General features: G+C 49.3%; 1 protein-coding gene across 2 annotated transcripts; it reads right to left on the reverse strand.

Annotated features, from left to right (window-relative positions):
• Alox5ap (arachidonate 5-lipoxygenase activating protein) lies at positions 1 to 23,847 on the reverse strand. Of its 2 annotated transcripts, NM_017260.2 has the most exons (5): positions 23,710 to 23,827; positions 16,107 to 16,206; positions 8,689 to 8,759; positions 2,684 to 2,765; positions 1 to 566 (listed from the first exon to the last, which is right to left on the reverse strand). In NM_017260.2, the coding sequence occupies exons 1-5, from the start codon at positions 23,777 to 23,779 to the stop codon at positions 404 to 406; spliced, it is 486 nt and encodes a 161-aa protein (NP_058956.1). In that variant the 5' UTR covers positions 23,780 to 23,827; the 3' UTR covers positions 1 to 403. The 2 variants fall into 2 exon arrangements, 1 of the variants encoding a protein (NP_058956.1); XR_015633946.1 differs by lacking the exon at positions 1 to 566 and having other exon boundaries at positions 2,684 to 4,276; positions 7,817 to 8,759; positions 23,710 to 23,847.
• Positions 23,848 to 26,016: the final 2,169 nt, after the last annotated feature.

Genomic DNA, 26,016 nt, shown 5'->3' on the forward strand with positions numbered 1-26,016 from the left:
TATGGATATTGTGATTTTAATTATCATCATGTAAGTTGAAGAAACACTAGTAGCTAATACAGAAAAACCACCCCAAACAGAGCCATAGGCCAAAATTTTGTCTATGCCCTTCATTTTAGGAAAACACATATCTGATCACAAGACACCTTCAGAGAGCAGGATAAGCCCGGAGAAGTACAAGATGGATCTAGACAGTAAATCCTGGACCACTGCCCCATCCGAGGGGTGGAGCTAGCGCAAGATTATTTTCTTCCCGGAAAAGCAAAGTTAACGGATGCGGCGGAGCCCCGAGGGCCGCTAGATTTACAGCATCTACAGCTGAGGAGGAGCAGAAGCCTTCGCGGGGGTAGGTTAGGATGCGTCTCTATTGATCTGGCGATCGTCCTACTCCGGTATCCAGCCATCAGGGGATGAGAAGCAGCGGGGAGATCGTCGTGGTTATAGTTCTAATGTAGTTCTCGAAGTCGCTTCCGAAGAAGAAGATGAGGTAATGGTTGAGGATGCCGGCAAGGGACATGAGGAACAAGAATAGGATGATCCGCTTGCCGAATATGTAGCCAGGGGTGCTGCGAGGGAAGGGAGGAGGCGGTAGGTGCAGCACAAACCACGCCCCGTGTCACCCAAAAGACACGGGGTGGCCGCTTCCAGACACAGGGCAGTTAAATTATACCGCATTTACTCGTGACACCCACTTACCTCACAGCCAGGGTGGGCGAGCCTCTGCTGTAATTAAGCACTGCACATGTTTCAGAGCCAGGTGAAGGAGCCTGCCTTCCTCAGAAGACCTGCCATCCTCGGGGATCAGTGGCTCTGGCTTCCCTGAGTTCTCTCAACGCCCTTAACTCCAGATGACAGGCCACTGGCAAGTCCTAACAGCGCTCAGACAATCTTACTGAGTCTCGGGAGCACCATGGACTCATTAAGCCCTCTACACGGTGGTCCCTGTCAGGAGTGCCTATAAGGCTCGCACTAGAGGCTGGGGTGTAGTGAGCATTGTGCTAGGGGAGATGGTTTAAATATGCAGTGAAGGTACTTCAGCCCCTGAGGGTTCAACCTTCCCTCCCGAGGCTGCCTGGGAAGAAGTGAGGTTTGCCCTAATGAGAGACAAGCACCCAGTGGTAGAAACACATCCCAGAGGAGTGAAAGAAACTTTAATCTCCCCCTCCCTTGCCCTCCTCCCCTCCTCACTTTTCCATCCTAAACATTTTAGGCACAGCATCCGTTGGAGACAGGAGGAGATTCTTCATGAGAAGACATGAGCTGACACGTCTGGAACGGCCATTAAGATTTCAGTAATGAACCAGCAATGGCACGAGGCCATCAGCACTGATTTGGAGCTTAGAGTCAGGTGTTAGGGACAGGTGAGCTCCCGCTGCCATGGACTGTTTCAAACTATCCCAGAGCGTGGAGGGTGCCAAACTCAGCGTCTGCAGTCCGGAAGTGTCTTACCAGAAATTGTACCTAGCTGAAAGGAACCCCAGAGGCTCTCAACTCTCGTAACAAGTGTTTGGAGGTTGCTCTGCTGTTGGGTACCAACTTTCTCTCTACTCTGTCATCCACAGACTAGGAGTGTCAGCATCTGATGGGAGCCTGGCAGAAGCCCAATCCCCCAAGTCCTTCTCAAAGCAGGATGCAGCCTCTGCATTCCAGCAAGCTCCCTGCGTGACACACAGACAATGGAAGCCCAGAAGCCCAACTCTTGCTAGCTGGCTCTTAATGGCTTGGGTAGAAAATGTCACCAAAGGCCCATGTGTTGAAGGGTCTCCAGTGGGTGGCACTATTAACAAATAATTGGGATCACGAGGGCACCGGCCTCATCAGATCATAGCTGAATGGGCTTTTAGGGAGTGGGATACGATCAGGGGATGTAGGTCACCAGATCTCCCTCTCTTAAAATTATTTAACGTTGTCTGGTGACGTGTGTGTGCACGCGGCACAGCACCTGTGCTGTCAAGACAACTTTGACTCTCCCCACCATGTGAATCGCAGGGATGGGATGGGGGAGTCAGGAGTAGGGGGAAGGGGTGGGGTGTGGAGGGGTGGGGCATAGCCAAAGGAAAGCAAGTGCTGAGGAAGGCTGGGTGCAGCTCAACTCTAGACAGTGCAAGGGCTGATCTGTAGTCCAGGGTTTGGAGATGACTACATCTTGTATTCTCAGCACTCCTTAAGGTTCAAGAGAACCCATGGTAAGAGGCAAACGTTAGGTCTCTCGACAGTGAGATGCTTAATTCACAAGAGGCCTGGGAAGTCAGACCAAAAAGGTTATCGTTGCCCCAGACTCCACCACGGAGAACAGCTGGTGTGCGGTTGCAAGCAGCGTACAGCCCAGCGTGCTATAACCGCGCCAGGAATCAAGGCTGCGCAAAGGAAAACTTTCTTTTTTTTTTTTTTGGTTCTTTTTTTCGGAGCTGGGGACCGAACCCAGGGCCTTGCGCTTCCTAGGTAAGCGCTCTACCACTGAGCTAAATCCCCAGCCCCAAAGGAAAACTTTCATGGGAAAACGAGGCAGCTCTCCCGCTGTCTGTTCAGAATCCTTAAACTTCAGGGAGGTGGGGCCTCTACCCTGTCCTCCATCCAAGGAGAGCCCATTGAGCCCTCAGTGGCAGTCAGGACCCTCCTACTGGGAAGGCAAACGTCACGTCACGTCACGTCACGTCAAGTTCTATAGCACCCTGAGACCTACCTCTGAGTTCTCTCTCCCAGATAGCCGACAAAGTACTTTTGCCTCACGAACAGATACATCAGCCCAGCGAAGGCGGCGGGGACTAAAGTGGAGAAATGAAAACGCACACGTCAGGTTCACGGTCTCCCAGACAGTTGTTCACACAACAGTAACAGTGGTTAAGCAATTAGCGTTTGACCGCAAAATCCAGCAGAGACCTTGGGCTCTGAAAGTGGAGGCTAGCACGCCGTCTCCATTCGGGTTTCTGTTGCCATGCTAAAACATTATAACCAGAGGCTGCTTGGGAAAGAAAGGGTTTTCCTTCGGCTTACACTTCCACATCACACTCCATCATCGTAGGAAGTCGGGGCAGGAACTCAAAGCAGGAACCTTGAGGCAGGAGCTGACACAGAGGCCACGGAGGAGCAATGCTTATTGGCTTGCTCAGCCTGCTTTCTTACAGAACCTAGGGCCGCCTGCCCAGGGATGTCACCAGCCATGTGGGAGGGGCACTCTGACGTCAATCCTTAGTAAAGACTGCACTCCACAGGAGTGCCTACGGGCCAGTGTTACAGAGGCATTTTCTCAATCAGGATTCCCTCTTTCCAGATACATCTAGGTTTGTGTCGAGCTGGTAAAAACAATCAGTGTTCAAGAAAGCGTCTGCTTCTGGGAGGAAGCAGAGAGCCTAAAGAATAGGTTACCTCAGCCGCTCTGTGGCGTCCTACATGGCATTTGCTTAGGTGTCATCTGATGGGAACCCTTTAACGTGTCTATCTGTAGACACGGGAAGTTGGACTCGGGCAGCCAGAGGGGCTTGCGTGGGCGTCAGCTGGGAGGGAGTGCAGGGAGAGTTCCCACCCTGAACCACAGCCCCAGTTTTGAGTCTGGTTTTCTCAAGATGATACTCTGTGCCCCTGGAGTTTCTGGTACACAGAGCACACTTTCCAGCTTGTAAGGAAGAAGGTTTCTTTGCATTCCAATCTCTGGGTAAATAGCTACAGACAGCACCCCGGTCACCCCTATAAAACCCTAAATTTAGCATCGGGAGCTGAAAACGCCAGTACCCTATAAGTAGTATGATTTAGAATAGGTGCTTAGCTGGTACTGTGTGTGGACAAAGGTGTGACACAGCTCTCCTACTATGTGTTAACAAAAACTGGTCACGGCTCTTCTACTATGTGTGTAGAAAGGCTGGCCATGCCTGCCCTACTATATATAGACAAAGGCTAGTTACAGCTCTTCTAAGATTTATAAACAAAGGCTGGTCACAGTTTTCCTACTATGTGTTAGCAAAGACTGGCCACAGCTCTCCTACTATGTGTAAATAAAGGCTGGCCACGGCTGCCCTACTATGTATAGACAAAGGCTAGTTACAGCTCTTCTATTTGTAGACAAAGGCTGGTCACGGTTCTCCTATTACATGTGGGAAAAGGTTGGTCAAAACTCTCCTACTACGTGAGGATAAAAGCCTGTCATAGCTCTCCTACTATGTGTATAGAAAGGATTGTCACAGCTCTCCTACTATGCATAAATAAAGTCTGATCACAGCCCCCCTACTATGTGTGGGCAAAGGCTGGTCGCAGCTCTCCTACTATGTGAGGATAAAGAACTCTAAATGACCAAGCCATCTCTCCAGCCCCTCTCCTATCTTTTAAGAAAGATCGTTGGAGTAAAATATGAATGTGTGAGTAAAATCACTTGGAAAGCCTCCAGCCTTACTCAAATACCAAAGTAGCTTAGTGAGAACGTCATACAGGCCAGGCACCCTTGGCTCCACTGACTGGGGTACCTTTCCAGTCTCTAAGCAAAGAACAAAGGTCCAGGAGAGCAATTGCCTTTCCCAGGTCACCTCAGTACTTGGCATAGTGCCTGGAACATACAGGCTTTCATTAATACTTATCAAATAAATGTTTAGTAAAGCCTTATCAAATAAATGTTTAGTAAAGCCCGCAAGTGCCACAGAGGTGGCCCTGATTTCCATTTCTAGTTCTTTCTGATTTTGAAACCTTATCGCTGCCACCAGCAGCATCAATAATACGTATGGTATTCCCATTGTTAGCTTGGACCATACAGAAGAAACTTTTTATTTAACATTTGTTTGTCTGTGCACTATGTGCATGCAATACCTATAGAGGTCAGAAGAGGGAGCCAGAACGGCCATATGGATGATGGGACTTGAACCTGGGTCCTCTGCTAGAGCAGCCAGTGCTCTTACCAGCTTGAGCCACCTCTCCAGATAGATGCCATCTTGCACCTTGTCAGAATACAAATTTTCTCTGTTGTGGTAGGTATTGTTCCCTTTAGACTTGCCTGGGAGGTAAGCCTCTAGGACTTTAGACTAGCCTATGGGAGGTCACTTTCACATTAATTGAAGTGAGAGGATCTGTCTTAATTTTAGGCAGAAACACTCCCTAGGCAGGGGAATCCTGGCTGGATCTAAGCAGAGGAAGCACACCGAACCCTCGCATGCGTTCATCGCTGTTCTCTGTTCCTGATTACAGATGCCATGTGACCAACTCCCTCAAGCTCTGTAACTTCTCTGCTGTAATGGAGTATAACTTAGAATTGTGTGGCTGAAATAAACCTTTTCTCAAAAGAAAAAAGATAGAAAGTAACAATTTTTTTTTTTTGGTCAGGGAGGGGGTCAGAAACAGTGACTGTCTTAGTTAGGGTTTTACCGCTATGAACAGACACCATGACCAAGGCAACTCTTAAAGGACAACATCTAATTGGGGCTGGCTTACAGGTTCAGAGGTTCAGGCTATTATCATCAAGGTGGGAGCGTGGTGGCATCCAGGCAGGCATGGTGCAGGAGAAGCTGAGAGTTCTACATCTTCATCTGAAGGCTGCTAGCAGAATACTGACTTCCAGACAGCTAGGGTGAGAGTCTTAAAGCTCATGCCCACAGTGACACACCCACTCCAACAAGGTCTAATAGTGCCTCTCTCTGGGCCAACCATATTCAAACCACCACCATGACATTCTCAATAAAACTCAAATGTTACGTGCCAAGACCCTGTTGGGGGCTTCATGCACACCATCTCCCTTGCACAGCAGAGGGACTTTGACATGAGTAAGTGGTCCTATTTTCCAGTGAGAAAACCTGGACAAAGGTCTCCCACCCCACCTCCCAAAAACACAGGGAGTGATGTCTTGATGGCTCAAACCCATAATCCCAGCACTTGAAAAGCTAAGGAGAGACCATGATCTCAATGTCATCTTAGAAAACATCAATAACCAAAGAAGAGGGGCTGGAGAGATGGCTCGGTCATTTAGAGCTCTTACTGTCCTTCCAGAGGATCAAGGTTTGATTCCCAGCACACAAGCCCACTGCTTTCTTTTTTTTCTCTCTTTTCTTAAAGATTTTATTCATTTATTATATAAGTACACTATAGCTGTCTTCAGACACACCAGAAGAGGGCATCGGATCTCTTTACAGATGGTTGTGAGCCACCATGTGGTTGCTGGGGATTGAACTCAGGACCTCTGGAAGAACAGTCAGTGCTCTTAACCACTGAGCCATCTCTCCAGCCCAAACCCACTGCTTTCAACCAGGATCTGATGCCCTCTTCTGGCCTCCAGGGGCAACTGCATTCACATGCACAAACCCGTGTCACAAACACAGACACACAGACCCAGAATTTAAAATAAAATTAACTATGTTTTAAACAGTCTAGAAATAAGGAAGGGGGAGGGAAAAAAACCTCTTGAGGCTTGTCCTAATTCCTAAAGGCACAAGATTGTCACAATTAATTGTGCCACAATTAGTGATTTGTTTTGCATAAAGTTTTCCCAGCTGAACAAGTTCTGAGTCTTGTTGACCCATTTCCCATTAAGTTGGAATTCAACTGGACATAAGCTAATAGGCAACAGATATGGAAAGGGCTCATCTCCCCTGCCTTCTGCAGGGAATAGCAGAGGTCTTCTAGGCCTCAGAATCTAAGGGGGATTCGAGCTGCTGGGTTTACATAGCACGTGCAAAAGAAGGCTTTAAAGCACTGGTTCTCAACCTGTGGGTTGCGACCCCTTGGAGGGGGTCACCTGAGACCATCAGAAGATGCAGATATTTACACTATGGTTCATAACCGTGGGAAAATGGGTTGTGAAGTAGAAATAAACAAGTTTATGTTTGCGGGGTCCACTACAACCTGAGGAACGGGGACAGAGCATTGGGAAGGTCAAGAACCGCTGCTTTAAAAATTGATGAAATTAAAGAAGCCTTCTTTGTCCACCGGGATCTTGGGATAGTCTTCAGAGTGAGAACTTTGGAGCAGAATCGTCTCTGGGGCTCCCTTTATCCCAACAGTTGGTATCATCTACTGTATTCATAAAACATGGCGGTGATGAACTATAGTGACTGGGACGTTTGAGCCCCAGCAACATGGACGTTTGTTTCAACGGTTGTATTTCCCAGGCTCCAAAACGTTCTCAGAGGCCCTCTGTATTCACATAGCTGGAGAGGCAGCAGCAGATTTCTCTCGTTTCATTCAGACCTAACAAGACTTATGACTCCTCACAGTCATGTTCTTTGACTTCATTTTTCAAACAGATTTGGTTCTATACTCAGCCCCTGGCTGTCCTGGAACTTGCTCAGTGGACCAGGCTGGCCTTGAACTCAGAGAGCTGCCTGCCTCTGCCTCTAGAGAGCTGGGATTAAAGGTGTATGACAGTAAGGAATTCATTTTTATTACTTTTTAATTCTGGGTGTATATGAGAATATGTATATGCAGTAGCCATGGAAGTCAGAAGAGGGCGTCAGATCCCCCTAGAGCTAGAGCCACGGGCAGTTGTAGGCTCCCTAGAGAAGGTGCCGCGAACTGCACTCTGGTCCTTTACAAGATCAGCAAATGCTCTTAAATCACTGAGACATGGGCTGGAGAGATGGCTCAATGGTTAAGAGCACTGACTGCTCTTCCAGAGGTCCTGAGTTCAAATCCCAGCAACCACATGGTGGCTCACAACCATCTGTAATGGGATCCGATGCCCTCTTCTGGTGCGTCCGAAGACAGTGACAGTTTACTTATTTAAATATAATAAATAAATCTTTAAAAAAAGTCACTGAGATAACTCTCTAGCCCTCATCCTGAGGGCTTTTTAATAGCCTGTTTGTATATTATTAATCCTCATACATTCAGGACAGAGTTGGCATACAGTAAATGTTCAAAGTGTATTTACAATATAAATTACTACAGTAAAAGAATGCTTAGAAAGACCCAGGCTCTGGTCTCGCCCAGGGCACTCATCAACCGAATAACCCTGAAAAACTACCTTTTTTTTCCCTAAGATAAATTGTTCTTAAGGGTCCCAGAGAAATTCATTACCCACTAGACATATATTACAGTGTAGAAAATTATAATAATCCAGTGTTTATCACGAGATTGCTTCTGGACTCTCTGTACGGATACTGCTGGTCACAAAGCTGCTCCAATCACACCAAGCCACTACCAGGCAAACACCAGTCTTAGCCAGGGCTTTCTGGTGCTCAGTCTCCAAAGTCAGCCAAAAACATATGATTCTGGTTTCTGGTTAATTGCAGAGGATCTCTGGGAATCACTCTGTTCTTCAGATTGATTACCCAGGTTCGGTTGGAACCCAGCCCGCGCTCCGTAGATGATGACAACGCATGCCAGGAGAAGGGCCACCATGCTGGGAGCTTATTAACAGAAAAGCCAGCAGCGGCAGTCCCGAAATAGATCCCTCAGGCTCTCTCATTCACAATGCCCTTGTATCTGAGCTAACACTGCTTGCGGATTCTGAGTCACATTTAGCCTTAAACCACCCTTGTCAGAGCAGCGCTCTCAACCAGCCACCAGGGAGCAAGCATTAGCAATGCATTACCACACCAGGGGCTGCGCCCTCACTGAGCATGCCCGGAACCCAACCTCCCCAGGGCTCTCATCTCTCCAAGGCATCCTGGATAAGAGCTGTAGATCGTCAAGGCTATTCAACAAAATGCCTGCCCTTTGAACCCCGGAGAGCTGCACATTATACCAAGAGAACTCACAAAGGGAAGTCTCCGTTACCTTGGCTGCAAAGTAGTCCTGCAGTCCAGAGTACCACAAGGAAAGTGGGGTACGCATCTACGCAGTTCTGGCTGTGGGGCAAACAGGGCAGGAAAAAAAAATCAGAAAACACGTGACTACAATGTGGCTTGAAAACTACCTGGAGACCCCAGTTCGCAATTACCATTGTGTGAGGGTCACAGGCCTCTCTCTTACTTCTCTTAAGACTACCTGGAGAGAGACAGCAGCTAGCAGCAACAGCAGCCGCATCCCGAAGAGTGGTAACAAGCAGGCATGCTCAGAATTCATTAACTTGGCTGTCAGGTAAAGCAGATCTGAGGCTATGTGTGTTGATGGACTCACTTCGGCAGGGCTCCGGCAGTGGGTGTTGCCCTCACACTTCTTGAAATAACGAGGGAGCAATGCTGACACAAGGTGCGGCTGTCTGAGTGGGAGCGGCAGGATTAAAGAAGCCCAACTAAGGGAATGTGTGTCCCATAGAAAGCAGCAGGGCAGGGCAGGTCGAAAGTATGGATCCCCAAAGCGTTAAAGTAACCTAGGTTCACTCACAAAAGCAGATGGGAGAAGGTTTCTGACAGACCCCATCCCCCAGGGGAAGCTGCCACTGTATACCAGGCACTGTGCTGGTGTTTGACATCCCTTACAGGGGTCCTCCATTTCCTGAAACTGAGCTAGATGACTCTGGGTTTGCATTAGCTGTTGTTAACAAGCAACCACTAGCTCAGTGGTCACCATTCCAGAAGCCAGGAGAGTCCGAAGTGAATCACCCTGAGCTAACTTCCGGGTGTGGACAGGTCTGCATCCTCTCTGAAGCTCAAGGGGGCTATTGCCTTGACTCCCCAGACTTTGGGATCCCCAGTATTCCTTGGCTCATGCCCGCTTCTGATCTCAAAGCCCAGGATAGCCAATGAGCCTTTCTGACATGAAACCTCTCTGCTTGTTTAAAAGATGTCCTTTGTGGGGCTGGAGAGATGGCTCAGTAGTTAAGAACACTTGATGCTCTTCCAGGGGACCCAGCTTTAGATCCTAGTACCCATGTCTGTTGGCTCACAACCACTGCAACTCCAGCTCCAGGGAATGTAACGCTCTCTTCTGGCATCTTTGGGTACCTACATCCATATCTCACACACACACACACACACACACACACACACACACACACACACACACACACACACACACAGAGGGGGGAGGGGGATGAAGGGAGAAGGGGAAGGGGGAGGGAAGAGGAGGGAGGGTGAGAGAGAGAAACAAATAAGACTGAGTCAAATGGGGTTGGGGATTTAGCTCAGTGGTAGAGCGCTTGCCTAGGAAGCACAAGGCCCTGGGTTCGGTCCCCAGCTCCGAAAAAAAAAAAAAAAAAAAAAAAAAGACTGAGTCAAATGAGAAGAGATTTTTTTTTTTAAAGCCAACCTGAATTTTTTCATATAATGGGATGACAGGCTTCTAGGAAGAGGTTAGGTAGGGGCCGTTATTCTGCGTACTGCAATTACAATCCTATTCGGAGGAGACACCAAGACCTCCAGCAGCTGACTAACTAACTCTCTAGGGTCTCCCCGCTTACAGGGTGGGGACTAAGGAAGGCCAGAATTCACACCTGCCCATCTTGTCTCCAAACCCAGGAACAAGCTCTTTCCCTATGTAAACAGTAAGTGTCCTTGGGTACAGCTTACAGTCCTTCCACTGCATGAAATCAATATGCAAATATGTAGATATGCAAATTCATAAATATGTAAATACGTAAAAGCAACAGAACAAAAGCAATGGGAAGTATTTGGGGAGCAACGTCAGACTGTGTGAAGAAGAGCTGATCGGCTCCGTCCTTGGCGGGACTCTAACCAGCTTCTGTGCTAACAGCTATCTCCTTGGGTTCAGTTTCCTCTCTCACAAAACAAAGGGCGTGGCAGCAGCTGTGCCCCTCGGAGGATAAGCCAGTGGTGTAAGGCACAGGTTCTCGTGTGGGCCCCATCCCAGCAGCACCCGCGGCATCTGAGGACTTACCGGATCAGAGATGCCCGTGCCACCGCAGATGCATGGCGTTAGAAACCGGGCAAGAAACTTGGCAACCTGGGCCTCAGCAAGCCTTTCGGGTGGCTCTGTGTGTGACGCAAGCCAGGAGCCATTGGCAAACAGAGTTCAAGCTACACATGTAAAAGCCAAAATGCAGTGTTCAAGCTGCTCCTTGCTAGGGTCTCAGGCCTCAGAGCCAATAAGAAGTCTGCTCTTCTCTCGTGCGTATGGGTACAGTACCCCCATACAGTACTATATCGCATATTGGCATATGTTAAACATTGATCCCCCAGAATGCAGCGCTAAAGACCATCAGTGCACAGAGCAGAGCCCTGCTGGCTTCATGGGGTAGGGTGGTCTGGATCCACACAAGTTCCACAGGCCTACTGAGGACAGAATTCCGAAGGGCAGGAGGTCCTTACACAGGGTCCACTTGCAGTTCCTCCCCGAGTAAGTGGGTCCACTGAAAACTGCAGTTCAAAACCCTACTAGAGATAAGGATTTCTCCCTGCTTCCGCAGGTTCTCATGCTGTTTTGAAGTAGTGGTTTGGGGAGGACATGCGTGTTCACGGGCACGTGTGATCACACATGCATGGGAGCCGCTATGTGTGGAGGACAGAGGTTGAGGTCCTGGGTCTTCCTCAGTCTCCTCCCACCTTATTTTTTGCAACAGGGTCTCTCATCGAATCTGGAGCTTGTCGATTAGGCTGGTCTGCCTCCCCAGCGCTGGGTTACACGCTCTAACCACTACACCCGGCTTTCTTTCCTTCCCTTTTCTTTTCTTTTCTTTTCTTTTCTTTTCTTTTCTTTTCTTTTCTTTTCTTTCCTTTCCTTTCCTTTCCTTTCCTTTCCTTTTCTTTTCTTTTCTTTTCTTTTCTCTTCCACACGATGGCTGAGGATTGAACTCCGGTCCCCAGCAAGTGCTTCTAGCTTAAGCCATCTCCACAGCCCTTGAAGTAGCATTTGGGCCAGGAAATGAGAGGAAAGGGATCCCTGGTTGCCTAGGAATCTGTACCTTAGAGAGAAACGCCCAGTGACTAGAGCAGGCTCGCCACTGTTCCTGTGTGTATCACAATCACCCAGTGAAACCGCTTCTGTATTGAGTTGGTACGTTTGAACGAAACTTTCCCCCCAAATATTACTATTGTGTTTATTTTCCTTTTGAAGAGATATTTGTATCTTTCATTTTCTTTTTCAAAACAAAGCTGGCAAACCCATCCTGACTCTCGCTTTGGGGTTTAAACAGGATCTGCTCAGCTGGTCTTATGATAAATCTCCAAGAATTCAAGCTGAACCCCCAAGATCCGACTGTTTTGTGGAGAGACCCTGGGCTACCTTTTCTTTCCTATTTTCCCCACCTTTGGAAATATATCAATAGAGAAACCCTTTAAAATTCTGTTGGTTTGTTTGGATTAAGATAAGGAGATACCATGAATAAAAGCTAATCATACTATCGACACCAGCCAGTAGGGTCCTTGCAGACTTAAATTGCTACACCCTTACGATACACTACTTAAAACATGAGCCTACAGCAGACGCCAAGAGATGCTGGAGCATTGCAACATTGGGGTGACATGTGTTCTGACAAAAAGAGTGAGCAGAAAGGAAGAGGCCCTGTGGTTAATTATGGCACCCGGTCTTGGTGAGGTAGATCGTCTCTAGCCTGTTGGAGTCTCTTGGGTACCACAAGGAAGCACTTGCTCTCTGCCGTAATGTATGTGAATGAATCATGAACTTGGAATCACAGAGTGCACTTTAACTACACATCTCCAGACACCTGCCTCAGCTCACTGCTACGCTGATCCGTACTCAAAAGGACGAACCTGTGACAGTCAACCAACATTTTCCTACCAAAGCCAAACTTCGACGCAGATGCACTAGCCGTGCTTATTCTCCAAGACCAGAGCACTGAACTACGGTCTGTGCACTCGACAGAGTCAAGGTCCAGCTCATTTTATCTCAAATGTTCCAACACAGCCTCGAGCACGACAGGTAGTCAGACAGGCTGTTAGTCAAGGGCGCCTGACCTGCTGAATTACACTCATGTCGTTTGAGGTGTCTGTTAATCCATGGCCCCAGATCCTCAAGCTAGCTCTATCCCTTGACAGTCATAGCTCATGCTAAGATAACATGTCTGGGGTTTTTGTGCTTGTCACTAGATATCACTTGACCTTCATGTTATTTTTCCTTCGTAGCCAAGATTTCAAAATATTCAGGATCCTACCAAAATCTGGGTTTTACAGCTTATGACAGATATGTCCGTGAATAAGTCGTGTGCAGAACTGTCATTCTATAACAACAGGTACAACTTCAAGTCTGAAGTTTCTTTTTTCTTTTTCCCGGAGCTGGGGACCGAACCCAGGACCTTGTGCTTGCTAGGCAAGCACTCTACCACTGAGCTAAATTCCCAACCCCACATCTGAAGTTTTAAATAGCAAGATTAAATGCATGCTGTCCGGGTAAGGACCTCTTGGGGGCCAAGAGCACTAGCTGCTCTTGAAGAGGACCTAGGTTTGGTTCCCAGCACCCATGTGAGGCTCACAAGCCTCTGTAAGTCCAGGCTCAGTGATCTGACGCCCTCTTCTGGTCTGCATAGGCACTGCACACACATGTTGCACATACATGCATACAGGCAAGACACTCAAGCTCATAAAATAAAAATGGGTGACTCTTTAAATAATTCTTTTTTGGGGTTGGGGGTCTAGCTCAGTGGTAGAGCGCTTGCCTAGGAAGCGCAAGGCCCTGGGTTCGGTCCCCAGCTCCAAAAAAAAGAACCAAAAAAAAAAAAAAAAACAATAATTCTTTTTGTTTGTTTGTTTCTCCACCTCTTCTGGATGCTTTTAGAGGGGCCTGAGAAAAGACTGTTGGTGTGCCTTTCTGTTAGAATATCATCATCACCTTCCTGGTGTGCTCCAGGCATAGGCAGATAACCAGAGTACCCCTGGTTTGCCAGTATCCTGCTATGCAGATCTCCAGCCCCTTATGCAGCCTACGTGGGCATGACCAAGTGCTAGTTGACAGAAGGAGGAAGCAGTCCCAGTAATGGAACCACAGCAGTGTCTGAGCAGTCGCTATCTGATAGAAAGCTCTCTTCCCCGAGTCATTACTTCCTACCTCTCACACACGACTTCCCTGTCTGCCTAGTCTCCATCACCTCTCAGGGCTGAGTGGTAAAGACTCATGGATTTTGAAAACTGGGCTGCAAGCCAGGCAGTGGTGGACCACGCCTTTAATCCCAACGTTTGGGAGGCAGAGGCAGGTGGATCTCTGTGAGTTTGAGGCCAGCCTGGTCTGCAAAGTGAGTTCCAAGACAGACAGGGCTACACAGAGAAACCTCGTTTCCAAAGGAGGAGGAGGAGGAGGAGGAGGAGGAGGAGGAGGAGGAGGAGGAGGAGAAGGAGAAGGAGGAAGAGGAGAAGGAGGAGGAGGAGGGGGGAGCGGCTGGGTTGCAGTGTCCTCATGGTTGGCTCCCCCAAACACAACAATCACTCAGCACTCACCCAACACATATTCCTATCTTTGGAACCCCCACACCATCATAGAATTTCTAAACCACTCCCTCTGGCCATGCAACTCAACACCAGCCTTAGGATACTTCTGCAACTTGGAGGCCAGCAGTCAGAGGAGCCACGTGTAAATACCCCAGACTCAGAAACAAAGCTCTTTGTCTCCTGGGGGCAAGGGACAGACATGAAATGGCTATGACCTGGCATGGTGGTACACATCTGGAATCCCAGGGTTGGGCAAGGCGTAGGCAAGAGGACCACACATTTGTGGTCAGCCTGGGCTACACCAAGAGACTATGCATCCAAAAAAGAAAAAGAAAAAAAGAAAGAAAGAAAGAGGTTTGTCCAAGCTGCCCCACTCCCTGTGCATGCCAGCATGGTCGAAACTCAGCTTCTAAGAATGTGTGGGGGCCGGTCCACTGTGGCTTCTCAGTGGAGGACTGTGGAATCCATAAAACCCCAGTGTCGCTATGAGAAAGCAATTATCTGCACAGAGGGACACTGCTCACCCCCACTGCTGGAGACTGTGGTGGTTTTCTTTGAGCCATTTTGTCCTCACCCCTGATCAGAGATATCTTCACATCTCCCGCTCATGACATTTCCGAGGGACCGAGCCTTTTGTGTTATCTCCACGGAAGGATGGTGCAGTGACATTGGTGACAACCTACATAGTCTCCCTGTTCTTCTTCAAATGGGTCTATAATGCTTTTTAAAGTCCTTTCATGCCTTAAATTGACACTGACAATTAACGAAGCCAAGGTCTGGATGGTAACAAAGAATCTCCCTGTGGACGCTGCAGCAAAAGTTGCCCTTAAGCTGCTAAAGAAGAGCGGGTGGTCGGGATGGAGACTGAGCATCCAGGAGTCCTGTAGAGGCTCCTAAGGTGACTGTGAGTGCTCCAGACAAGGTGTGCATCAACCTAGACGCTTAGGGACAAAAGGAGTCCAGGCTGGGAAATGTCAATGGAGAAGACCCTACCTGGGATTGAATACACACCTCACAGAGAGAGTGAATGGTCTCTATGCGAGAGAAGGTGCGCTCATTCCTGCAGTCAGTTCAGTCCACAAAGATAACTGAGTGGGACCCCCCCCCCACCAAGCTGCTCGCACATCCGGAAGGGACCTCTTCTTACAGAGCGTCCTGATGTTCCTAGAGAAACTCCCTGAGTTCAATCCAATTGTTGGGTGGCCATGACTTTCCCTTGGAAGTATCTTGGGAAGAATCAAATTCACTCCTGGGGTTGGGACTGATACCTGCTCTCAAGTTAGCCCTCTATCAAAGTGGGGAGCCTGCCCTTCTGACTACTGGCAGACGTGCCTAACTGACCCCAAGATTACTTAAAGGAGAATCAGGTTTGAGAAATGTCTTTTCAGGTTTGCAAGCCAAGTAGAACTCCACAAACCTCTTTTCCAGGGCCACTCGTGTGTCTCCCAACAGCTTTTCTATTCCAAAGTCAAGACAAGAGGGCAGGGGACTTGTTCATAGCCTCCGCCTTACTGTCCCCATTTTGATTATTCAAGCCCGCCCCCCCCCCCTTACAAACTTAGTGACGTCATCCAATCTGCCCCTGGGCAAGGCCAGTGCAATGTGTGGAAGACACTTCTTGAGCTGCTGTGTGAACAGCTGGCTTGAACTAAAGGGCTTCCACACCCACAGGAAACTGGTCAGTGCTGGAACTAAGGGCTGCCAGGGTGTTGTTGGATCATAGAGACCACACCTCCCCTCCCCCATCCCACTTCCTTCCTCTAAGACTGAGGCTCGCCAAGATGAGGAAGGGCATCCCCAAGCCTGTTTCCTGGACACTCTGAAGGTTGGCAGAGGCAGATGTGCCATGGGGCATAGTCTCATTCCTTCGTGCCCATGTCCCCACCATTATTTAGAAGCATCGGAGATTGAACTCACTTGGCAGTGTAGACCCGCTCGAAGGCAAGAGTCCCCGTCCTCTGGAAGCTTCTCCCGCTTTGCGCCTTGCTTTCAAGCTCCACCTTGTGGGCGAAGAATGCTGAGAGAGAGAGAGAGAGAGAGAGAGAGAGAGAGAGAGAGAGAGAGAGAGAGAGAGTCAGTTCTTTGTTGTCCTAAAACATTATAATACTTCCTGGATTTGCTGTCCAAACCGGCTTCCACATCCTCCTAACCAGAAATGTCACTCACCAAGATTATATCTCAGCCCCCTCACTAATACGTGGGGGGGGGGGGGGCGGCACCACCTTGCCTTAAGAAACTCACAGTTGAAAGATATTGGCAACCACGGTAGTGGTGTCCACCTTAAAAGTCTTCAGAATGAGTTCCAGGACAGCCAGGACTACACAGAGAAACCCTGTCTCAGAAGGGGGGGGGGGGGGGGAGAGGGGAAGGAATATTGACAACCAAGAAAAGTAGAAATGGCTCTGCAGAATGCTCTGTGTCCAGGGGATGGATAGAATACACAGGGCTTCGAAGGTTCGAGGCCAGTAGCTTAATTCATTGGTCATGTCACAGTGTCCAGAGGAAATGATACCTGGATAAAACCTGAAGACTAGGACTAGGTAGAGATTTGCCACTTGGGTGTTAGGGAGCAGGGGGTGAGAGGGGAGTCGACTGCGCTCCAGCAGAGAAGCATATGCAAAGGCCAGAGGCAAGAATCATGTGTTTGTAGCTCAGCAGGTCCAGCTCAGGGTAGAAGAAGAACTGAGATGGGAACCAGGACGGGGCAGAACAACAAGAGAAGCTAAAGAGATGGTTGGTGGGTGGTTATCTTTAAAAGATGACTTCCCAATTATATAGATTAATCTAATTTTTTTAATGTCTGTGGGTGCTTTTCCTGCATATAAGTATATGCACCATACACACATAAGGTGGAATACCCATAGAGGCCAGAAGAAGGCATCGATTCCCCTGAACTGGTGATACAGCTGGTGTGTGTGAGCCACCATGTGGGCGCTGGGAATTGAACTCCTGTCCTCTATCAGAGCAGCTTAAAAGCTGAACCACCTGTGCAAGCCCCAGGGAGTGAGTATCTTAACAGCATATCTGCTGTCTGTTACCGTGACCCAGATGGTTAGCTTGCCTCTGAAAACAAAACCGACTCGGACAAAAGCAGAAGAGGAGACAGACAGCAGGTGAGCGGAACATCTAGGACACAGCCTTACAGTGCGTTGAGCTGTGGACGAAGGAGATGGAGGGAGCTGGGGTGTGGCCCAGTGGTAGGGCACTTGCCCAGCACACGAAACTCCCCCTGACCTGTACAAAGCCCTGGGTTTGATCCCTGGCATCACATAAGATGGAGAATGACGACTGATACCTGCAGACACATGGGGAGGTAAAAGTAGGAGAGTTCAGGGTCATATTCAGTTATACAGTGAGTCTGAGGCCAGACAGAGATAAGTGAGACTCAGAGAGGGAGTGGGAGGGGACAGGAGGAGGGGAGAGGGGAGGGCGGGGGAGGGGAGGAAGGGAGGAGAAGGGGTAGGGGAGGAGAGGTAGGAAGAGGGAGAGGGAGAGGGGGAGGGAGAGAGAGACTAATAAAAAACCCACCCATGCAGAGCATAGGATGCTCAGAATGAGGCTCATGAAGAAGGCAGCGCCTGAGCCAGGACCCAAAGAAACTAAGTATCTGGAAAATGCCTGTTGTTGTTTAAAGAAATTGCAGGGTCCTGGTGGGAGCTATGTGACAAAAGGAGTGACTTATGGGCTTATGCAGAATATCTGTGGGAACAAATGCTCGTCTCTGGTGCATCTGGTGCTTAGAGAAAGCAGACTCAGCACGGGAAGAACTCAAGAACTGATGGAGCCATGGCTGTAGTCATGTATGAAATAGAATCCTGAGGGTATGTCAATAGAAGGGACAGTGTGGAGGGGCTTTGCCCAGACAGATTAGGGGAGCTCTCTACTGACCTCTTTCCCTCCCCCTCCCCTTCCCCCTCCTCCTCCCCCTCCCCCTCTCCCTCTCTCTCTTCCTCTCCCTGCCCCCTTCCCCCCCCCTCTCACATACACACCCCAATACTCTTTTGTAGAAACATGCCCATTCTGAGCACATCCAAAGGGCTACTTGTACAGAAGCGAGCTCACCACACTGGGGCAGCCCCTCACTGACTCCTCATGAACTCTCTCAAGGTGGGGTCTCGCTCTGCTCTGAAGACAAGGATCAGATGGGGGGCTGTGGAGCTCGGGCTCAGAGTTGCTGCCTTCCAACCCAGCTGAGCCTCTCCTCTTGCTATCATTAAGTCCATCTGTCTGTCCTCTTGCTGTCATTTAAGCATATACCTGTCCGTTCCAAATGTCTCCACTAACAGAAAACATCATCGAAAATTCTAGGCATCTCTTTTTCCCAGGACCCAAGATGACCTCTCTAGCCTCCAGACACAGAGACGAGGCTGGCATCATGGAACTCAAAGGTTCGTGATCAGTGAGGAGCAGGACTGAGCTACACCTCTCTGTCAGCCTCGTCCACCTCCTTGTTCTTAAAATAGCAAAGCCTTTCTTTTCCTCCAGGGAGAAAGCCTCTCCCTGCTGTGTAGGTCTAACCCTCCCACCCACGTCTCTCAAGTCTGTTTGTTCTCTGCTGTCCTGACTCCTTTAACTCTCACGGTCTCCCTTTCTCGGATCACCTAAAGACACCTACAAATCCTTCCTCCCTGTAATCCCAAACAGCCATGTCTTCCTCAGTCCAATATCTACGGAGGCCAACCTCTTCCTCCTTTACCTTCCTTATTCCTCACTGATCTCCCTAAATCCTTATAACCCTCCAGTAAATTCCGAAAGCCACACAGGCAAAGACCTCCCCTGCCCCTAGTTGTTAATATTAAACCAAAACCAGCAAGCAAATGAGAGGCAAATACCCACCGGTGGCTACAAACAGTTCCTCAGAATTCACCACACAGGGGATCCTGACAACCCCTGGACCGTCATCTACAAAGCCCCGACGGTTATCACCTACTGCGTGGGGGGAAGGAGGCATAGAAATCAAACACGCTTCTCGGGGTCACATAAAAAAAGACCCTGAATTTCAGTTCATCACTAAGGAAGTGGGAGCCGGCAGAGAACCAGGCAAATAGCTTTTAATGAAGCCGTTTTAATACAACAGAAGCCACTGGTGTTTTCAGAAGCTGTTTGTCTGTGGAGGTGGTTTTCAACCTCCTAATGCTGTACCCCTTTAATACAGATCCTATTGTTGTGGTGACCCCCAACCATAAAATTATCTTCGTTGCTACTTTATGCCTGTAATTTTGCTACTGTTGTGAATTGTAACGTGAACCCCCGTGTTTCCCCAACGGGCTTAGGTGGGGGTCGCGACCCATAGGTTGAGAACCAGTGCCCGTGGTCTTCATTTCAGAAAGAGCCCCTGGACCGGAGGAGGTGCCTGTATGGTGGAGGATGGGGAAGGATGCTAACTCATCCAGTTTCTCCCATCCCTTGACGGGCTGTAGGAACAGCACTCCCGCCACAAAGTGGCCTTTCTCCGCTGTCTCCTTATCCAGGACAGCTATGCTCTACCGGCTTCCTACAGTCGCCCGTGAAAGTCATTCGTCCCACATACAGATGCCCCTCAACTTGGATGGAGTTGCTTTACCAATAAATCCATCCTAAATTGGAAATATTTTGAGTCAAAAAGTACACTCAACCCAATAACCTGCTCAGTGCTGCAGCTTAGCCCGGACCACCTTCCGTGTGCTCGAAATACTTCCTGCAGTCTGTGGTTAGGCGACGCCGTCTCACACAAGGCCTATTTTGCAATGCTTTCGCATAATTCACTGTGTATTCTACTAAAAGTGAATGGCCGGATGGTTTTGTAGGTATCTTTCTTGCACCTTAAAACCAAAAAGTCAATAGCGGAACCATAGTCAGGGTTTCTACTGCTGCGATGAAACACTATGGCCAAAAGACGCGTTAGGAAGGAAAGGGTTTATTTGGCTTACGATTCTACATCACTGTTCATCATTAAAGGAAATCAGAACAGGAACTCAAACAGGGCTGCTGGAACCTGGAGTCAGGATCTGATGTAGAGGCTATGGAGAGGTGCCGCTTACTGGCTTGCTCTTCATGGCTTCCTCAGCCTTTTTTTTTTTTTTTTTTTTTTTTTGGTTCTTTTTTTTTTTTTTGGAGCTGGGGACCGAACCCAGGGCCTTGCGCTTCCTAGGTAAGCGCTCTACCACTGAGCTAAATCCCCAGCCCCCTCAGCCTGCTTTCTTATAGACCCCAGGACCACCAGCCCAGGTATGGCTCCACCCACAGTGGGCGGGGCCCCCATCAATCATTAACAAGAAAATAGACAGCCAGATTTTATGGAGGCACTTTCTCCATTGAGGTTCTCTCCTCTCTGACGACTCTAGCCTGTGTTTAGTTGACATAAAACTAACCAGGACAGTAAGTTAGAGAAGATTTGCATTTTTTTTTCAGGTTTGCCTCAGGACAAAGCTGATGATCCCTTGGCAGGAGAAAGCAGAGGTTTCTTTTTTTTTTTTTTCTTTTTCTTTTTTTCGGAGCTGGGGACCGAACCTAGGGCCTTGCAAAGCAGAGGTTTCTTGACAGCTGTACTGAGAAAGCAACTGGTCTATGATGACTCAGGACTGGGTTTCTGGGTTTCTCTGTCCTCTCAAATCTGCATCCTGCTGCCTCAAACTGCAAGAGGGCAGTAAGTCGGTCATCTTGATGACTAGAGGGTTTGAAGGCAGAGGGGGAAGTCAAGCCAGGCAGGCTGGGCCCTCCCCATCCTCAGAAAACTCAGGGTCCCCGAGTGTGAAGCCACCACTGCACCACATTGTCTGGGACACAAATAAATCAATACTTCGTAACAATGTGAAAACTTTTTTTTTTTTGACTAACAGGAAGTTTTCAGAATGGTGCTTTTGGGGATGGAGATGTAGGAGTATTTTTGTTTGTTTTGGGTTTGTTTGTTTGTTTGTTTTTTGGCATGTCTTTTAAACTCTGCTCACATTGGTTTACAGACAAAACCCAGGGTTTGTTAGAAATGGAAAGAGAGGCCGGACCTAGGACTTAGTTTGGGCCTAAGGTCATATTTACAGGTCAGCACAGGTGCTGTGTCTGAACTTATTTAAATGATTCTTGTTGTCCCAAACAGGCATCTTCAGCAGTTACAGAAGGCCCTCGGAGATGGTCTGTCTCACCGGGGAGCTCAGGCTCCTCCAGGACAGGAGAGCAGAGTAGATCCATTGCCACTGTGTGGAGCATCCTCCAGGGCAGCAGTGGCTCCTGCCCTGATCACAGGTAGGAGGGCTCTGTGCCATCACTGACCTCATGATACTTGGCTCCACCTTGTTCTACCCGGCTCCTGGGGGCTGGGGAAGGAGGAGCATTGGTGTGGGGGCCTTTGCTGACACAACCTGGTCCTTCGAGTTCCTAGTAAGAAAGGGTCTCCAGTCTAACCAGGAGCCTTGCCGCTTCCCCTGATGCGTTTCTGAACTGAGAGAAGAATGGTGGAAGTGAATTGAACTTCCTGTTACGGCCGGTTCCAACCGCACCGGCAGAGGAGAGGGCACGGTCCACTGAGCACCAATGCCAATCAGGTACTGTCCAGGGTACAAAGCAATGGATTAGAGGGGAGCTCCTACCCAGGGCTGTCCCTGCCCTTCACAGCTGTCCTCATGAGACTGGGGGTTCCTCTGCCACCGTTCCTGGAGGGCAGCCTTGCCTAGTGTCTCGCCATCAGGGCCTCTGGACACCACCTGGTGCCAAGCTAGGTGTCTGCAGGTGTGTGCAGCTTACTCTGCCCCGTCAACTCACAGAACCAAGAGAGCAACGCAGGAGAGAGACAGCGGCGACTTGAGGAACTGGTGGCTTAGGGAAGCCACTTGTTCCCTCTAGGGCTTGCAAGCTGATTGTGAGGTAGCACAAAGACGGTTGGGTCTGACCGCTCCACACTGTTGTTGCATACAGAAAAACATGCTTACGGTGTGCCAAGCCTGGTCTCTCTGATTTGGGAGGCCCAAGGGGAAGCCTTGCTCTGTGCCCAACCAGAGAAATCCTAGCATCTTCACGGTCAAGATCACCACAGCATCCCAAGGTGGCTGGCTCAGTGTTCCAAATCCCAAGTGCGGTAGTATGTAGTCATGAGCAATTACCAGGAAGCCATGGCTGCTGCTGTAATGATTCCCGATTTTCCCCTACTAAACTGGAAAGCACAAGGCCACTGGTGTCCTTACCCCCTCCCCCAAAAGTCAGTCTGAAACACCTCAAACAGAACTTAAATATCTCTGCACAGTCTGCCTGGCACGGATCTGTGTCCTGCTTAGATCTTTACTTATTTTAAGCTATAGGTAGGTAGATAGATAGATAGAGAGAGAGAGATAGAGAGATAGATAGATAATAGACAAACAGATAGATAAACAGAAAGATAGGTGTGTGTGCGTGCATGCATGTACGGGTGTGTGCATGTGTGTGTGCGTGATAAATGGCAATACTAAGAAACAGGAACATTGGGTTGGGGATTTGGCTCAGTGGTAGAGCGCTTGCCTAGCAAGCGCAAGGCCCTGGGTTCGGTCCCCAGCTCCGGAAAAAAAAAAAAAAAAAAAAAAAAAGAAACAGGAACATTTCCCCAGATAGACAGATGATAGATAATAATGCATAGACAGACAGATAATAGATAGGATTTAGATACAAATAGATGAGAAATAGTCAGACAACTAGATGGTTCTCAACCTGTGGGTTGGGACCCTTTTGGGGGGGGGTCAAAGGACCCTTCACAGGATTCACCGAAGTCCCTCAGAAAACACAGGATATTTATGTTACCATCTTTAACAGTAGCAAAATTACAGTTATGAAGTAGCAACAAAAGTAATTTATGTTTGGTGCTTACCACAACATGAGATACTGTGTCAAAGGGTTACAGCATTAGGAAGGTTGAGATAGGTAGACAGATGTGACAGACAGACAGAGAGGTGTGTGTGTGTGTGTGTGTGTGTGTGTGTGTGTGTGTGTGTGTGTTTAAAGCTGTATACCAAAGGGCTGGGGTGTAGACGAGTGGTGAGAATGTACTGAGACTAGGGGAGGCCCTGAGTTCTATCTCCAGTATCACAAAAAAAAAGCCAAAAACCTTATGCATTGTTTTTTTGCTGTTTCTTCGGAACTTATTTAAGTACTGAAGTAAAATGATGATAAGGACTTTCTACTTTACAGCTCTTAGGTCCTCCTGTCCCCCAACACAGATGACAAATGACCTCGGTCGGTCGCGCTGCAGACTGGTGCATTCAGACCAGCGTCCAAGGGAACGCACACCCATGCGTTCTCTCCAGGCCCTGGCCTTCCACCCTTCACACCCACACTCCACCAAGACACTTGGGCCGAGTTTCTCACCAGCCCTTCAGGCTGCTCTCCTTCCTCTGCAAACACAACCTGACATCACCTTTCAAGGGAGAGAAGGAAATCCCGAACTCACACAGAACGGGACACCCCCCCCCCCCGGCACACTCAAGGACAGAGCAGTAAACACGAATGCGTGTATGCACGAGCACAGAGCAGTGTGTGCCTGACTTCCAGCTCCCTGCTCTCCCTGAGGAAGGGCTTCCCTTACCGTTCTGGACCACGCTGATGAGGGTGACGATGGCCAGGAGCACAACATTGCCCACAGCCTCTTGATCCATGCTTGCTCAGGCTCCCCAGAGACAACTAGTCTGGCCCCAGCACCTCGGCCTCACTGCACAGAAAGGGGAAGTACCAGGCTGCGCTCTGGCTTTTACCATCGGTTTCCAAAGGTCCCCAGCACAGTCACTCAATGCTCCTGCTCCTCCCCTCCTCCCCCTCCCCTTCCTCCCCCTCCCCTTGTTCCTGCTCCTCCCCTCCCCCTTTCCATTCCTCTTCCTCTTGCACTACCTTCTCCCCTTGCTCCCCTCCCCTCTTGCTCCTCTCCCTCCTCCTGCTCTTCCTCCTCCTGCTCCTCCTCCTCCTCCTCCTCTTCCTCCTCCTCCTCCTGCTCCTCTCCCTCCTCCTGCTCCTCCTCCTGCTCCTCCTCCTGCTCCTCCTCCTCCTGCTCCTCCTCCTCCTGCTCCTCCTCCTCTTGCCCCTTCCCTCCTCCTCCTGCTCTCCCTCCTCCTGCTCCTCCTCCTCCTGCTCCTCCTCCTGCTCCTCCTCCTGCTCCTCCTCCTCCTGCTCCTCCTCCTCCTGCTCTCCCTCCTCCTGCTCCTCCTCCTCCTGCTCCTCCTCCTCCTGCTCCTCCTCCTCTTGCCCCTTCCCTCCTCCTCCTGCTCTTCCTCCTCCTGCTCCTCCTCCTCCTCCTCCTCTTCCTCCTCCTCCTCCTGCTCCTCTCCCTCCTCCTGCTCCTCCTCCTGCTCCTCCTCCTGCTCCTCCTCCTCCTGCTCCTCCTCCTCCTGCTCCTCCTCCTCTTGCCCCTTCCCTCCTCCTCCTGCTCTCCCTCCTCCTGCTCCTCCTCCTCCTGCTCCTCCTCCTGCTCCTCCTCCTGCTCCTCCTCCTCCTGCTCCTCCTCCTCCTGCTCCTCTCCTCCTGCTCCTCCTCCTCCTGCTCCTCCTCCTCCTGCTCCTCCTCCTCCTGCTCCTCCTCCTCCTGCTCCTCCTCCTGCTCCTCCTCCTCCTGCTCTCCCTCCTCCTGCTCCTCCTCCTCCTGCTCCTCCTCCTCTTGCCCCTTCCCTCCTCCTCTTTCTTTACCTCCTCCCCTTGCTCCTCCTTTTCCTTCCCCTTCCTCTTTCGCCCCCTCCCCCTTCCTTCCCTTGCTCCTCCACCTCTTGCTCCTCCCATTCCCACCCTTGCTCCTCCTCATCCTTCCGCTTTTATTTTTCATTCTTTCTTCTCTAATTTTTTCTTTTTTTTATTTATTCATTTATTATATATAAGTACACTGTAGCTGTCTTCAGATACACCAGAAGAGAGAATCGGATCTCTTTACAGATGGTTGTGAGCCACCATGTGGTTGCTGGGAATTGAGCTCATGACCTCTGGAAGAGCAGTCGGGTGCTCTTAACCACTGAGCCATCTCTCCAGCCCTCTTCTCTAATTTTTATTCAACAAAGTGACTGGACCTGTAGTTCCATGTTACCTTCCAGGAAGAGCAGAGTCGGGGGAGAAGGAAGCGTGGCCTTTTCTTTGATGTTGCTCACTATGGGCGGCCGCCCCGGAAGCTTTAAGCATGAATTCCAGATCCCGACCAGCATGAGGAGCCAGGAGCCACTGCCGTTTCTTACACTGGAAAAAGTAAAGAGGAAATGATTTAAAAAAAAAAAAGATAAATACAGCACCAAAAAGACATGTGTCCTGAGTATGTCTTTTGTTCTTTGAATTCCTAATGGTGATGTCCATCAACATATTTCAGGGTGCAGGATAGCAGCCACATAGGCTGGGGTGAATGGATGGATGGGTGAAGGAAGGGATGGGTGAATGGATGGATGGGTGAAGGAAGGAAGGAGTGAATGACAACCTCCTTTCCTGCAATAAAATAAAACTATGGGACTTGGGAGGCAGCTTCATTGGAAAAGGTTTGCCATGCAAGCCCAAGTGTGGAGAACGTGTATAGCCCCAATACTAGGGGAGGAGGGGCCGGAGACTCCTTGGGCTCACTGGCCAGCTATCCTAGCTTAATAAAGAGTCTCAGGCAGGGAAAGACCCTGCTTCAAAAGATAGAGTGGATGCCATTTAAGAAACTAGAACCAAGGTTTGCCTCTGCCCTCTACAGACATGTGCATGTGCAAACACACACACACACACACACACACACACACACACACACACAAGAAAAGGTCATGAAATAAATTTTAAAGATCAACTAGAGGTTAAAACTAAATCAAAAAATGCAGCAAGAGTCAAAACAGGGGGTTGCAGAGATGGCGCAGAAGTAAGAGCACTGGCTGTTCCTTCTGAGGCCCTGAATTCAA

Source organism: Rattus norvegicus, chromosome 12, assembly GCF_021556685.1.
Source record: "Rattus norvegicus strain SHRSP/BbbUtx chromosome 12, alternate assembly SHRSP_T2T, whole genome shotgun sequence".
NCBI classification, from domain to species: Eukaryota; Metazoa; Chordata; class Mammalia; order Rodentia; family Muridae; genus Rattus; species Rattus norvegicus.

Coding starts and splice junctions, on each gene's coding strand:
- Alox5ap (NM_017260.2), bottom strand. CDS start 23,779: ATGGATCAAGAGGCTGTGGGCAATGTTGTGCTCCTGGCCATCGTCACC. Junction 8,760..16,106: donor GAGCGGGTCTACACTGCCAA/GTGAGTTCAATC, acceptor TTTGCCCCACAG/CCAGAACTGCGTAGATGCGT. Junction 2,766..8,688: donor AGGACTACTTTGCAGCCAAG/GTAACGGAGACT, acceptor TCTCCACTTTAG/TCCCCGCCGCCTTCGCTGGG.